This window comes from Diceros bicornis, chromosome 5, assembly GCF_020826845.1.
Source record: "Diceros bicornis minor isolate mBicDic1 chromosome 5, mDicBic1.mat.cur, whole genome shotgun sequence".
Classification (NCBI taxonomy): Eukaryota; Metazoa; Chordata; class Mammalia; order Perissodactyla; family Rhinocerotidae; genus Diceros; species Diceros bicornis.
The window spans coordinates 69,558,305-69,574,048 of record NC_080744.1 but is presented as its reverse complement, the minus strand read 5'-3'; the positions used below and the strand labels follow the sequence as shown (position 1 = coordinate 69,574,048).

Here is a 15,744-nt window from a genome sequence, read left to right as displayed (position 1 = left end):
ATCTCTTAAATTTTACCACAAATCCTGAATTGGGGAGACAGATCTGAGGGCACACACACCCTCGTTCTCTCTGCAGATGGATCTCGCAGAATAAAACTGATCTCTTTTCCCAAAGGCTGATATCCTAATTAATTGGCTTGTTTATGTACATTGGGCAGAAAACCGCAATTCTGTACAGTAACAATATTGCTAACTATAGTCACCAACCTGTATATTAGATCCCCAAAACTTCTTCATCTCGTAACTGTTAAGTTTGTACCCTTTGACCAACATCTCCCCACTTCCCCCACCCCTGAGCCCCTGGCAACCACCATTCTACTCTCTGTTTCTATAAGTTCAGCTTTTTTAGATTCCACATATAAGTGAGATCATACAGTATTTGTCTTTTTGTCTGACTTCTTTCACTTAGTATAATACCCTAAAGGTCTATCCACGTTGTCACAAACGGCAAAATTTCCATCTATTTTATGGGTGACCCTTTTTTAAGTCAAGGATACCAGCATGGGGTCACCATCAATTTCTTCCTGTCTCCCTCTCCCACATAAGCATCCGTGAAACCAATAAACAGCCATTGATGATTAAGTAGCTAGTAACTAAAGTTTTTTATTTCCTTTTTGCAATTACCGATTATAGCTTTTAGTTGTTTACCCACCCATTGTTAACTGTGCCGTTTAGGCAATATGCTATCTAACTCCTACCAGGTTCCTATAGATAACATCTCCCTGGTGCCTGGGTCACCATGGTAATGGGTGTTTGAGCTGTATTTCAAGAATTAGAACCCCTTGTCCACTTCAGGACAATTGAGACCACGAATCCATCAATTGGGCCTGCACAGATGTCCGTTAAGTGACCTTTTGACATCAAGAGGCTAAAAACTCCACCCTCAGATCATGCTAACACCACCAATTTGTGAACATGCGTCCTATGAAGAGGCATGAAGTCTGACTATGCTTGCGCAGCTCATCAATTACCTCACCTCTCCTGACCTCCAATGATCTATCTCCACATTTCGGACCCCTTGGCCCCCCTACTCCATAAATATCCCTGAGTCCCCATTTTCAGTGAGGCAGATTTGAGACTTGTTCTCCCATTTCCTCACTTGGCTGCCTTGTGATTAAAACCCTCTCTCTGCTGCAATCTCGTTGTCTCGGTGTTTAGCTTTCCGGGCGATGGACAAAAACGAACCTGTTTCAGTAACATCCACATAATCTATCTCAGATTTCTTTCTCCTATCCATCTCCTCCACCACATGTCTGTGACAAACACTTTGACATTTAATTTTGGTCCTTACTGAATCACTGTCTAATTATTGTATGTGAGGAAGTTTGTTTACTATAAGTGTGGCTTTTAGAAAGTCATTATATTTTGTGAGCTTAAGCTTTCCCCATTTGTAAGAGAAGGGAATAGAACTAGTTAAATTCTTAAGGTCTTTTCTAGCTCTAAGATTCCATGATTCTAAATTCCTACAAACAATGGGTATCAAATGGTAGGTATATTAACAGCAGTTGAGCGAGTTTGTTAAAATGCAGATTCCTCACCTAAAACCAAGTGAATCAGAATTAACAGGCTGAAGCCCAGGAATCTACCTTTTAAAAAAGATCTCAAGTGATTCTGATGTAAGGGGTCTAAGGACTACAGTTTGAAAAATCACTGTCCTGTTTCATGATTTGAAACATATTAACAAAGTAGCAGTAAGATTGGTTATCACTCATTGTGTTTTTTTCTTATGTAGTAGGCCAGTAGTTTTTAGAGTATAGTCTGACCCCAGGGAGTCTCAGAGAGTCTTTCAGAGGTACACAAGGTCAAAACTTTTTCATTCTCATTCTCTTAAAAGCATACAAAGGAGCTGAGGCTACCTGGCATGTGATATTACAACACGAAAGCAGATACGAGAATCCAGCTCTCTTTATTAAGCCAGGCATTAAGGAAATTTGCAAAAATGTAAAATAATGTGACTCTCCCCACTAAATTGTTTTGTTTTGGAAAATAGTTATTTTTCATAAAAAAATATGTTATTCATGTGAACAAGTAATTGTTTTGTTATTATTTTTAAATGATTTAATAAATATTTTAAGATTTTCTCAGCTTTAATTTCTAATATGATAAATATTAATAAGTACAATCCAGATAAACAAAAGTTGTTTAGAGTCCTCAATAATTTTTACGAATGTAGAAACCAAAAAGTCTGAGAACTGCTTTAGTAGATACAGTATGAGTCAAATTACATGTTATCAGAGCCTAACAATTCCTGCCCAAAAAAGTTTCAAAGGTTCCATATAGGCCCCAGAAAAAACCTAAACTGCTTATGGGTATTTGAAGACATACCTACTTTAAAACTTTCATAATTGCTTTGCTCTGCTTTATTTTTTTGTTACAAAAGCAACACAGCTCCATTAAAGAAACTATGCAAACATATAAAAATAGAAGAAAAACATTTTCTAATTCCTATTGTCAAAATACACACACAGGGGCCGGCCCGACGGCGTAGTGGTTAGGTTAGCGCCCTCCGCTTTGGCAGCCCGGAGTTCGCAGGTTTGCATCCTGGGTGTGGACCTTCACACCACTTACCAAGCCACACTGTGGCAGGCGTCCCACAGATAAAGTAGAGGACGATGGGCACGGATGTTAGCCCAGGGCAGATCTTCCTCAGCAAAGAGAGGAGGATTGGCATCAGATGTTAGCTCAGGGCTAACCTTCCTCACCAAAAAAAAAAAAAAAAAAAAACCAACACAACAAAACAAACAAAAAAACACACAAAACCATACTTTTGTGTTTTCTTTTAGCTTTTCTCTCTATATACAGTACATGAATTTTTAAAAACTTTATAATACAATTTATGATTTATTCATTTCAACATTACGTATCATAAGCACATGCCCAGGTTACTTATTCTTCTGAAAACATCATGTACTATACTGTATTGATCATCTCCTTATTACTGGCTATCCAAACTGTTATCCAAGTTTTTGCTCTTATGAATACCAACACAATGAACACTCATAGACTGTTTTCTTCTTGCTCATAATGGGTACTCCCTGTCTTAAAACAGTATCTAGGGCATAATAAGAGCTTAATATAACATAAGCCATATTTTGTTTCTATGTATTTATTTTTATTATCATCATTATTATAAATAGTCTTCACTGACTAAACCCCAGTCATAACTAAGTTTATTTTCCCTAGAATTCACCTAATAGTTATTTGTACCTTTCTTCTTCTACTTTGGACATTCTGTAAGGGTTATTTATATACATAATTTACCTCTATGAAACACTGTAAATAATACAATGTAATACCTTATAAACTTCACAAGGGTAGAAATTATGTTCTATTCACTTTTTTATGATGATAATACAGATATTCAAATATATGTTGAATGAATCCTTAAAACCACAAAGTAAATAGTGAAGACACAGAAAGGATGCGTAAATCAGTGTTAAAAACAGATTTAAAAATAGATTTAACATTAGGTTTCACCTTAAAGGTCTAAATCAGAATCCTGTAATAGTTGTTAGCCCTTATCTCTTTCCCCTGCCTCTCTTCTGCTCAACTTAGGTCTCCATCTCCATGGTTAGGCTCACTGGTCAATTCTGAACCAAGGCTTAACTCTGTTCAATTATCAGACCAATACAAATTCAAGACAGACTCTGTGTGTGTGTAGCTATATCTAAATTTATATCTATATAGATATATCTACACACACACACACACACACCAGGTAGCTATTCACTTTCATTTCTCATATATTCATTTATACGTATACATATCTATATCTTTAGATATAGATACACACTCACTCCTCATAGTCCCATTTCTCTCCATGCCCAATTTCCATCTATCTTCCTGACAATCAATTATTCTCAGAGATATGGATTCTGTTAGCTTAGTGATTAGCACTGGACATTGAAGGTGATATCCTAGCTGCCAATACTGCAGACACAGGTCTGGCTATATACAGTGAAAACCTATGGATTCAAATGTTGCTCTAACCAGCAGTTCTCTCTTTTCCCCCATTCCTACCTCCACTCAAACTCCAGCTCAATGACAATCTGTTCCACAAATCTAGTTTCTTGCTTAATCTCTTCATCCTCTGTCCTAAAACTCAGTCTAGTGATTAGAGCTTTACTGCCCTTCTTGTTTCTCTTAGTCCTCTCTGCCAAATTATGGATCCTTTCCACCTAAATTCCAGAGGCAACCAAAGCTCTGACTCCTATGGACTCCTCTTGCAGAACAAATCTGCCTAAATGTCAAAACTTTCAAGGAACCACATACATGCACTCTCAAAGTTCTTCATTCATGTATAGGTCATATAGAATCCTACTAATTAGTTTTAAAACACATACCCACAGTTTAAACCACCTGCTAATTCTGGCTTTGCCATTAAACTGTGTCTCACATCCCACTGGCTAGAGAAAGACCAAGTATCTCTGGTTTTAAGTCATCTTGAGTCAGGTGCCTAGAGCCTATCTTCACTACCTGTACCATGAAACCTGGAACAGATCATCATTTCTTGAGCCTGAACTCTGATTTATGACAGTAATACTCATAGTTCTTTTCTCCCTTTTTAAAAAGCCAAAGAAATCCCAGTGATATGAATCACGAAGCTCACAATCCAATATGATCTAATTCTTTAACAAATATATGTTGAAAACCTACTAGGTGCCAGCAGTAGAGACAAAATTCTCAAGAAATTTATATTCTAGTGGGAGAAAGACAATGTGTAAACAAGTAAACAATTAAAATATATCGTACTTTATATGATGGTAAGTACTACAGCAAAAATAACATTAGGGAAAGGGAATGTTCATTTCAGTTAAGGCCTTGACAATTTTTGCTTCCAGTCATGACAGATTAACTGGTATCATACTGGCCCTTCTGTTATAAACTACAAAAATTCCTAAAGTACTATATGAAATCACTGTTTTTCATGTATGGACAACTGGTAGCCTGATAATAATCCCTGAGAAAAAGGAAACAAAGTAAGTAAACCCCAGGATCACCTCATCTTTCTGCCCAAAGGCCCTTTCCAAACAGCTATATATGGGGAGGGGGGAGAGGCAACCAAAACAGAGGATGTAAGTTTCTCTGGGACAAGAAGACAGTGGAATTTCTGGGGCAGAGTAACAGAGAGCTGTGTGCAGAGGAGGTCCAGAAATCTTCAGAGATCCTCTTAAGTCTTTGGCCATATTAATCTATGAATGAGCATGAGAAGACTCCCCACAGCTGGGGAAAGAGCACCTACCAAGGAACTGTAAGCTGAACAACTAAAGAGCTTGCATAAAGCTGAGTGACAATTTGAGTTTCAAATGCTATATTAGAGAATACCTAGTGAACACTCTAGTCATTCAGTAGAGACTTCACAAAGGCCAAACTTTAGGAGTATGGCCCATCTAGCTCTAGAATTAAAGGTTACTCTAGACCCACCTAACAAACCTTAAAACCTAGACAAGTAAAAACGTCTGCATGACAGAATAAAATTCCACAATCTGTTAAAGAAAACAACAAAATCCAGACAGACAACAATGTAGCATTCATACTGTCCAATAAATGGATAAAAATTAAAATAGTAATAACAAAATTACTAGGCATAAGTAGCAGGAAATATACTCAGGAGAAAAATCAGTTGAAAAACCAGAGAGAAAAATGACAAATACGATGGACTTCAAATAAACTCGTAAATATGTTAAAGAAAGTGAAGGAAAACATAAACACAATAAAAGAACAAATAGGAATTATAAATAGATAAATTGAAACTATAAAAAAAACCAAAAAGGAACTCATGGAGATGTAAAATGTAACACACGAAATGAAAAATTCACTGGATGATTTTAATAGCAGATGAGATACAGCAGAAGAAAAGATAACATAGGACAACAGAACTATCCAAATTGAAGCAGTGAGAAAAAACGGCTGACCTATGGAACAACATCAAACCCTCTTTTTAAGTGCAACTGGAATCTCAGAAAAGAAAAAGAAATAGCTGGCACAGAAAAAAAATTTTTTTCAAGAAACAGTGGCCAAAATTTTTCTAAATTTATGGGAACAAATAAACACACAGATTCAAGAAGCTTAATGAATATCAAGCAGGAAAAAACACAAAGAAAACCATACCAAGGCATATTATAATGAAATTACTTGAAACTATCATATGAAAAAATACATATAAAAAGCAGCCAAAGAGAAAAAGAAATTTTACATATAGTAAAACAGGATAAGAATGTGTGCTGCCTTTTAATCAAGCATAAGATAACAGAAGAAAATTTTCAAGTGCTAAAAGAAAAAAACTGTCATCACAGAATTCAACATCGATCAAAAATATCATTAAAAAATGAAGGTCAATCTGAAATTTTTACAATGTTATAAACCAATGTTACTGCAATAAACAAAAAATTAAAAAAAAAATAAAAATGAAGGTCAAATAGACATTTTCAGGCAAACAAACGATAAGAAAATCTATTGCCAGCAGACCTGCAAAAAAATGTTGAAGTAATTCAGGTAAAGAAAAATGATACCAAATGGAAACTCAGAACTATGTGAAGAAATGAAGAGCACAGGAAATGGTTTCATAAATTACTTAAAAGATAACTGAATAATTAAAGCAAAAATTAAAATAATATCTTGCAGAATTTGTAGCATAAGTAGAAGTAAAGTATATGACAACAATTACAAAAAAGACAGGAGAGGGGAAAATGGAAGTCTACTATTGTAAGGTTCTAAAATTATAAATTGAAATAGTATTACTACTGTCTGAAGGTATGCTGTGATAGTTTAAGGATGCATATTTCAAACTGAGCAAACACTAAAAATTAAAAAGTGGTAGAGATAATGAATCAATAAAGGATATAAAATGGAATACTAAAAGATACTCAATCCAAAAGGCAGGAAAGGAACAAAAAAGGAACAAACAACAGATGAATAGACAACAGTGAGACAGTATACTTAAAGCCACCCCAACAATAATTTCATTGAATGTAAACTGATTAAAAATTGCAAATAACAGACAATAACTGTCAGATGGATAAAAAAGGAAGACTCAGGACAGCCTGCCGGTGTAGTGGTTAAGTTCACGCACTCTGCTTTGGTGGTCTGGGGTTCACAGGTTCAGATCCTGGTTGTGGATCTACACACTGCTCAAGCCATGCTGTGGCAATGTCCCACATACAAAATAGAGAAGACCGGCACAGACGTTAGCTCAGGGCCAATCTTCCTCACCAAAAAAAAAAAAAGGAAGACTCAAACATGCAACACTTATAAGAGATGCACAAAAATATATAAAGAAACGCACAAAAATATATAAAGAAACAGTTATAAGTTTAAAACAAAAAGAATGGAAAAAGATTTATCATGAAAATACTAAGTGGAAATGGTGATGTTAATATCAGACAAAGTAGACTTCAGCATAACAAATATTACCAGATATAAAGAAGGACACTTTATAATGTTAATGGAATCAATTTGTCAAAAAGATAAAATAATACTCAATTTGTATATTTCTAGCAATAAAGCTTCAAAATTTGAAGCAAAACTGGAAAAAATGAAGTAAAAAATAGATAAATCCATAATTACAGTTGGAAATGTTAATATTCTTCTTTACATAACTGATACAATATGAAATAGACAATATTAGAGATACAATATAGAAGATTTTAACAACACTATCAACCAACTAGACCTAATTGACATTACAGAAATTACACTAACACAAGCAAAATACACATGCTTTTCAAGTAAACATGCAACATTGACCCAAATAGACCCGATGCTAGGAATAAAACAAATCCCAATACATTTAAAGGAATTGAAATTATACACAGTATCATCTCTGACCACAGAGTGGTAAAAATGCCCTGAGGTTCTGAGAAGAGAAGTGACATGATCTGACTTATACTTGAACAGGCTCCCTCTGGCTAGAGTGTGTAGAATACACTGCAAGGAGGCAAGCGAGGAAACAGAGACTAGACAGAGGGATACTGCAATAATCCAGGTAATGGAGGCTTGGTCCAGGAGGGAAGCAGTGAAGTTAGAGAGAGGTAGTCAAGTTCTGAATATATTTTAAAGCAAAGCTAACATCATTTGGAGTTGGACTGGATGTGAGGTATAGGAGAAAGAGAAAGATCAAGGATAACTTCAAGGGTTTTGGCATACACAACTAGAATAGTACCTGTTTACTGAGACAGAGAAGACTATGGGACCACGAGAGGTTGTTTTGGGGGTGAGGGGGCAGAGGAGAGAGCAGGAGCTTGTTTTGGACATACTAAGTTTGGGTAAAATTGAAGATATAAAATTGGTAGTCACTGGCAAGTAGAGGATATTTAAAACCACAGGACTGAGTGAGCTCACCAAAGGAACGTGTACACAGAGAAAAAAAGAGGTCCAAAGAACGGGCTCTATAGCATTTCAGTGTCAGGAGTTCAGCAAGTTCGTAGTACAAACTAGTAATGAAGGTTAGTAATGCTCTGAAGTACACTGCGAAACTATTTTTAAAAACTTGGAGAGACCTCAAAAAATACAATTAAAAAAGCCTTTTCTATTCTTTGCTTGAATGAGTACACTGAAGTTTTCACTGATTCTGTAAGATGAAATGGACACCTTCTTTGATTATAATCTGAAATTGGAAACCATAGATAGATAACCATCATTCACCATTATTCTAGACCTATATTTCTAATTCTGGATCAAGCTTCTCCATCTTTCGAGACACTTGGGAATAAAGGTATAACAACATATTCAGACCATCTTTCCTCGAACAGCAAAGAACTGTCTAACAAGGAGGAACTACATTTGAGTCCTCAAACAAGACTCATCAGTCATCAGACAATGCTCAAAGCTTGTGAGGTAGTGATGTACTACTACACAGTTGTGTGATCCTCAGATATCACTTTGGAGGCAGATGATAAACTACAGGTCTGACAACTCACTTTCCATTTCAAGACATTTCTTGAATTTTTTTCTTGTTGTGACAGGCAACCAAATTGATTAAGCCTAGTCATGGGATTTGACACTATAGCCAGCAGACTTCTATTTGTTGATTGCTATTGATTTTCTTTGATACTTCATTTAAAAATCAATAGTTGGAAAGAAAAATAGGCTTGGTTTACACATACTTACATATACTATTGTATGCTGGAGGAGGCACAAGTTTGGCAGGGCTCTGGCATCCAATTACAAGAAGAGCTCTTAACAGGTGAAAGCAAGGGCTTTAGATCGATATGTAGTTTTCCTTCTCAATCAAAGAAAGTGGCTATAAATTAGGCTCATCAGTGTTATTTCAAGGCTTTCTTGAAGCAAACAACTTTAAACTTTTTGGGGGCAGAGGGTCTTCCTTGGTCTTACATTAAAAAGGATACATCACTAAGAGTTTTTCTTTTGTTTTGCTTTGTTTTTAAGGATATTGATGGTACCTGGAGTTCATCCGGGCTTTTATCTTTTTGGCTTTTTTTTTATTTTTTTGCCGTTCTTCTCCATCTTTCAAAGGCTCTGGTGGAGCTGCACTTTCAACCACAATGTCAATAATATATTTCTTTAAGGAAAGATGCTCCTGCAAGATAAATAAATAAAATAATGATGATGATGATTAAAAAATAACAGCATTGCTACAGACCACAGTGAGTATAAAAGATTATATAGATGAAACTAAAAGTAATCTCTATGAAATACTGGTTTCCACAATTGCTTTGGAAAATACCGAAGAAATTGTTTTACTTGAGATTTTCATTGACTCGTCAAATCTTTGCTGCACACTGAATTGTGCTAAATGCTAAGGATACAAGGACTTATCCCGGTCCCTTGCAACCACACAGTGTAGTAGGAGAGGTAAAATATATTCACAAATCTGTAACACCAAGCAATAAGTGCCAATTAGAGAGTTAAAGTTCTGGTCAAAAGAGGAAACAAGTTCACTGGGGGTGAGGAAGAAAGATTTCAAGAAGGAAGTACCATGTCTGTTATCCCTTGAAGGATGGAATGAATTGAAGCACATGGATACCAAAGTATGTATGTGTTTGTTTGGGCTAGGCGTTGGGAAAGGTGGCAGGAAGGAGAATGAAAATGGGCATCCCAGAAAACACAGGCAGAGATGAGAAAGTGGAAGGTGGTTATTGGCAACAGAGATTTGGTCTGGCTGGAGCACACAGAGTTTGGCCCCACTTCTCTTCTTATTCATCTTAGATTTTATGGCCCATGACTATAATCACTCCCTTGCATGTACACAACTCCCTTGCCCCCTCTTCTTCTTTCATACTTGCATGGCAAAATCCCAACCCTAAATCCAACTCTGTCCCTACTCTGTGCCCATACCTGAGCAGATTAATGTAGCTACAATTACAAACCATGCTGACTACTCTCACTTCAAATTTATGACACAACATCTCAAATGGTCTCTAGTATTGCCAGGCAATCAAGCAATCTTAGACTATTTTATCCATACTCTCCTTCCTAGAAATTATTTTAGACCCTCTCCTCAAACTTCCAACACCCTTACCCCTGGCAATCACTTCCTCCTCCTTGACACTTTTTTCATTAGGATTCCAGACATCACATTGTCATCCTAACTCATCAGTTGCACCTTCTAAGTCTTCTTTACTGGATCCTTTTTCTCTTCTTGACTGGTAAATGTTGAAGTGTCCCAGAGCTATCCTCAGATCTTCCCTTTTCTCTGTTCAAACTCACTCATCAAGTAAAGTGACTTGAAATACTATTTACACACAGGCAACTCCCAAATTTATCTCTCTAGCCCTGACCTCTTCCCTGAACTCCACTCCTATATCAAACTGTCTCCTGAAAATCTCCACTTAGGTAGAGTATTTCCACCATAAGCATTTCCAAAATAACAGTCCACAACAAAACTCTTACACTTTCCATGTACATTAAGTTGCTCTTCTCAGAGTGTTTCCATTTCACTAAATGGTACCATCATTTGCACAATTGCTCGTATCCAATACATCAGCAAATCCTATCAGCTCTACTTTCAAATATATCCCAAAATTCATCCCAAATCCAATCACTTTCCCCACCACCATCACCTAGTCTAAGGCATCATTAGCTCTCACGTGTATTACTGCAATAGCCTCTTAACTGGTCTCCCAGCTTCTAATTTGATTCCCAAGTCTTTTCTTTATAAAAGCAGCCAGTGATTTTTTAAAAGATAAATCACATCATATCACTCCTTTTATCAAAATCTTGCCTTCTTATCAGACTTATGGTAAAGTCCAAAGTCCTGAACATGGCCTACTAAGCCCTATATCATTGACCTCTCTGATCTCATCTTACACTACTCTCTCCTTTGTTCACTCTGCTCCATCCACAGAGGAGTGGATGTTGTTATACCTCACATTCATCAGAAATGTTACTGCTTCAGGACTCTATATATGTTGTTCCCTTAGCCAAGAATATTCTTCTCCCGGATATTTGCACGGTCTCAGCTAAAATGAACATCCAATCTTAAGTAAAACCCTCTATTATTTGCCATCTCTTTATTATTCATAGGACTTGCCTAACAACAAATATTCATTTGCAATCTCCTGCACTAGAATACAAGTTTCATGAGGGCAATGACTTTGTCTGTTTTGCTCACTGATGTTTCTGTGTCTGGTACTGTGCCTGGCATATGGCAGGCACTCAATAAATGTCTATTAAATAAATGAATGAGAAGAGGGTAACGTAATAAGAGCTAATAATAGTATTATTTCTGGTCAAGTGAGTGAAGATGGTCAAAAGGTGCAAACTTCCATTTATAAGATAAATAAATCCCGGGGATATAACGTACAACATGGTGACTATAGTTAACAACATTGTATTGTATATTAGAAAGTTGCTAAGAAAGTAGATCTCAAAAGTTCTCATCATAAGGAAAAAAAATTGTAACTATGTGTGGTGATGGATGATACCTAAACTTAATGTGGTAATCATTTTGCAATATATACACATATCAAACATTACGTTGTACATCTAAAACTAATACAATGTTATATGTCAATTATATCTCAATAAAAAAGACAAAAAAATAGTATTTATGAGGGCTTATTATGCAACACACATTGAGCTAAGTACTTTACATATAATCACTCATTTAGTCCTTTGAACTATTCTTAGAACATACTTAGAAGGTATGTATTTTTATTATTCCCATTTTAACTATGAGAAAACAGACACAGAGTCAAATAACCTGCCCAAAGTTAGGTCAAAATCACGACTGAGCGACTTTGTAGATAGTAAAGTGACAGAGCCTATAAGTTTAAATCTAGACACTATGGTTAGGGGTTCTATACTCTTGACTACTACCTTAAAAAGATGGCTAGAAAATGAGTTCGGGCCATAGACTTTTGCTCATTATGAAACCTTCCAAATCATAAACCTACCAAAAAAAGAAAACAAAAACCTCACAGCCAAAGGGAGAACATATTCTCTCAAAAGCAGAAGCAATTATTTTCTTTGATAAACTAGGCCTGTTGTATAGGAAGACATCTTTATACTTTGGCACTAATCAAAAGCAATGACTTAAGTCCATACATATATATATATACAAATGCAACTTAAAAAAATAACTCAGGTCTCAAATCAAACGAAAGCAACAATATAAACAAAGATAACCTCCTTACTTGTATTTCCTAAGGATATAAAGCAAGTCATATATGAACTCACCATCCATGTTACCATCTATTGAATAGTTATTATGTGATCAGCAATGGTCTAGATAAATCGCATACAGTATTTCCTATAATCTTCACAACCCCACAGAACAGGTGGCAATATGTTTACTTTTACAGATGCTCAACAAAGGCTCAAAGAGGTTCAGTATTATGTCTGTGGTCACAAAGCTCAAGGTCAAAAGCACAACTGGCTGACTTCACAAGACAAGGCTTTTTCACTACTCCACATTCACTCCCCTCTAACACTGCTCATCTAGGCTGAGTCTGACATGTAATTTCTACCACTGCACTAAGGAAAAGGAATATTCTAAATGACACCTTCAATGTTGTGAAAGGTCCAATTATACTATTTTAAGTTGTATATAAACATCATTTACATATCTAACAGAATCCATTAAGAATCCTTATACACAAATGCAGACAGTACATAGAAAAATTTGGACTCTATCCAGAATTATCAAAAATTACATCTTTTTTTTTTTTTTTTGGTAAGGTAGATTAGCCTTGAGCTAACATCTGTTGCCAATCTTCCTCTTTTTGCTGAGGAAGATTGGCCCTGAGCTAACATCCGTGCCCATCTTCCTCTACTTTATATGTGGAATGCCTGCCACAGCATGGCTTGATAAGAGGTGCGTAGGTCCGTGCCCAGGATCCAAACCTGCGAATCTGGGCTGCTGAAGTGGAGTGCACAAGCTTAACCACTACGCCACTGGGCCAGCCCCAAGAATCACATCTTTTTAAGACGATAAACATCTACTTATACATTCAGACAAACACACACACACCTCATGCATTAATTAACTCACATTAATGTTAACTTTTAAAAAAATCTCAAAACAAAAACCAAATGAAAATACATTTATATTTTTTGTTTGACTTAATAGTAATTTTTTTCTTAACATAAAATCAATAAATGTTAATTATAGAAAATATAAATAAATTAAGAAATTAAAATATCTTATAATTCTAATACCTAAAAATAATTATGTTCTTCCAGATGTTTTTCTTTGCATAAATATTTTTATAAAAATGGGATATACTAGTTTTAATAAAATTTTATAATCTGCTTCTTTCATTTAATATTGCAAATATATCCATACCATTAATTAATATTCTACAACATAATCTAGTGACTGTAAGGTATTCCATTTCATGAATATACATAATTTTACTAAACGCTTTATTGTTAGATATTTGGATAATTTTTTAATTTTCAATATAATAAACACCAGTGCAACAAACATTCCTATAGTTAAAATTTTAAACACATAGTTCATTATTCCCTTACGAGCAAATCACAGAATTGAAATTCCCGGGTCACAAATTACACATATTTTTAAGGCTTTTCATAAGTATTCCCAAACTAAACAACCAAAATGGGAATTAATTTATGTTCCCACAGTGATTTGCCAGTACCTAGTGTTTCTGTTTTGTTTGTAAATCTGTCAATTTGTTAGCTGAAAAACTGGTATTAGTATGCTTGACCATTTGTTTGTATTTTGTCTTCTTTGGCTTAAAATGTGTCTCTTGTCCAGTTTTCTATAAACACATTTGAAGTTTTTATATATTTACTTCTAGCAGTTTGCATTACGTTTTTACTTTTTGTAAGAGAGATCACCTTTTGGTGATAAAAGAAACACGTTTTTGGACGTGACACAGGATAATTAATAGTCATTTTTCCATGAAAACTGTGAAGACTTTATACAGGAAGAAGGTTTGAGATGGTTTCCAAAGACAGAAAGCATGTACAAAGAGTGTTCAACATTGAGGAATGGTTGAGAAAATTATAGTATATTTCTATGAGGAAGTATTAGTCATTAAAATGCTTCTAACAGAAGATTCTGAGAAGATGAAGGCAGTGATAGCCTTCATATAAAAGAGAATCATCACATAAAATAGAGCAATTAGATAGCAAAAGTTAAAACCCATAGAAACTATTTACAACAAAAGAAGGTGACAAGGTATCCCTATTTAACCCCCAAAAAGGAGTGGATGAAGACAAACTACCAACAGATCAGCAAGGTTTCAGTGTCTTTGAAGGAGAAATCAGAGGCAAACAACAGAGTGAATAATGAACTTGAGAAGAGAACTCTAAAAAAAGGAATAATTTTTCACTGGAGAGTTCAACAGGCCAATTTGAGAACAGCATCTAAAACTGAAAGGGGTTTGCCCACTCCAACAGCAGTTGAGTGAAAAGGTACCTGCATTAAGAAAGTCTGAACAGTATGGTGAAGGCTAGACCCTATGAAGTCTCGAAACTGAGCCATGGGAGAAACTGCCGGAAAAGGAATTTGATTGAGCAAACTAGGGATAATAGAGACAAATGGAAAAAATGCCTAGATAAAAGCAGAGCAGGGAAACAAAATTAGGGAATTTCAGAAGGCAAGTCACTATATTTTTCACAAAAACAATAGAAGAGAGAGCTCTACGAAGTTAGAATAGTCACCCTGAGTCACAACTCATTCTAAAAGTCTTATGAAACTAATTCCACTTGAAAATAAGCAACACAAAAGTATCAAAATCAAATGTCAAAATTATTAAAAAAAAAAAAAAAGAAAAGAAGTAGAATAACAACACCATACACAATGAAAACACACCAAAAAACCATGCACAGAATAGATCAAAATGTGGCCTTCTATATCAAAATAAGCTAAAACAAATACAGAAAATGGTATAAAGTATGAAAAAACAACACAAATCACCATCTTAAAAACTCAAAATTTAGGTCATAAAACTCAAAGAAGATTGCAAATGAAAAAAATCATTTAAGAAGTAAAGATAAAATAGAAGACATATAAGAGTGAATAAATACAATAAATAATGACAGACAAAAGATAAAAAGGAGAAAAAATTTTAAGAATAAATAAAATGATTTGAGAGTAAGTAGAAATACTGGAGATAAGCGAGGATGCAACATACAGACAATAGGAGTCCCTGAAAAAGAACTCCAAGGCAAAGGAACAGATCAAATATTGAAAACTATAATTCAAGAAAACTTTCCTGAAAAGACATAATTAAATACTGAAAGAGTATACCACATATCTGAAAACAGTGACCCAGAGTGGCTAATACCAAGAAATATCCTATTACAATTTCT

At 35.2% G+C, this 15,744-nt stretch overlaps 1 protein-coding gene across 5 annotated transcripts in view; it reads right to left on the bottom strand.

Annotated features, from left to right (window-relative positions):
- SCAPER (S-phase cyclin A associated protein in the ER) overlaps positions 1-15,744 on the bottom strand; it is a 440,234-nt gene that overhangs the window by 250,758 nt on the left and 173,732 nt on the right. For all 5 annotated transcript variants that reach the window (XM_058542151.1, XM_058542150.1, XM_058542152.1 and 2 more), the window contains one exon: positions 9,402-9,538. In XM_058542151.1, the coding sequence (XP_058398134.1) occupies positions 9,402-9,538 (137 nt within the window). The remainder of the gene's footprint in view (positions 1-9,401; positions 9,539-15,744) is intronic.